The following is a 446-nucleotide window of genomic DNA, read 5'->3' on the forward strand; positions in this document are numbered from 1 at the left end:
CCTGCGATCATACGTGGACAATGAGCTGCTGCCAGCCATGAGAGCGGAGCTTGCAGATGCCAGTATTGAGATCTCCGCGGTGGGTCCAGTACCGCCCTTTGAAGCGAATGAGGAGTCAGACATTGTTAAGCTCGCACGTGCACTCACAGGGGATAAAGCTGTGCATAAATGTGCACCGTGCACTGAGTCAGGGTATTTTGATAGCGTTGCTGGTATTCCTGCGGTCATTTGTGGTCCCCTCGGTGGTGAATATCACTGTGCTAATGAGTACATAACTGTGTCACAGATGAAAAAGTGTCGTGAATTCATGCTGAAAGTGGCGGAAAGTCTCTAGGTCTCTTCATACCTTAGGCTATATTAGTATACTCTTATGTCATCTAATTTTTTGTTTTTGATGTGGTATTTTTTATGTCAATTAATATTTCGTTTCAGCTTTTATTTTTTTT

The 446-nt window shown here is 43.7% G+C and overlaps 1 protein-coding gene across 1 annotated transcript; it reads left to right on the plus strand.

Annotated features, from left to right (window-relative positions):
• Position 1: 1 nt before the first annotated feature.
• Positions 2-334, plus strand: TM35_001971010 (glutamamyl carboxypeptidase; the record flags this gene model as incomplete). The annotated part of the gene is made up of 1 exon (XM_029032000.1): positions 2-334. The coding sequence occupies one exon, from the start codon at positions 2-4 to the stop codon at positions 332-334; it is 333 nt and encodes a 110-aa protein (XP_028876705.1).
• Between the last annotated feature and the right edge of the window lie 112 nt (positions 335-446).

Source organism: Trypanosoma theileri (genome assembly GCF_002087225.1).
Source record: "Trypanosoma theileri isolate Edinburgh chromosome Unknown TM35_Tth_197_V1, whole genome shotgun sequence".
Taxonomy (NCBI): Eukaryota; Euglenozoa; class Kinetoplastea; order Trypanosomatida; family Trypanosomatidae; genus Trypanosoma; species Trypanosoma theileri.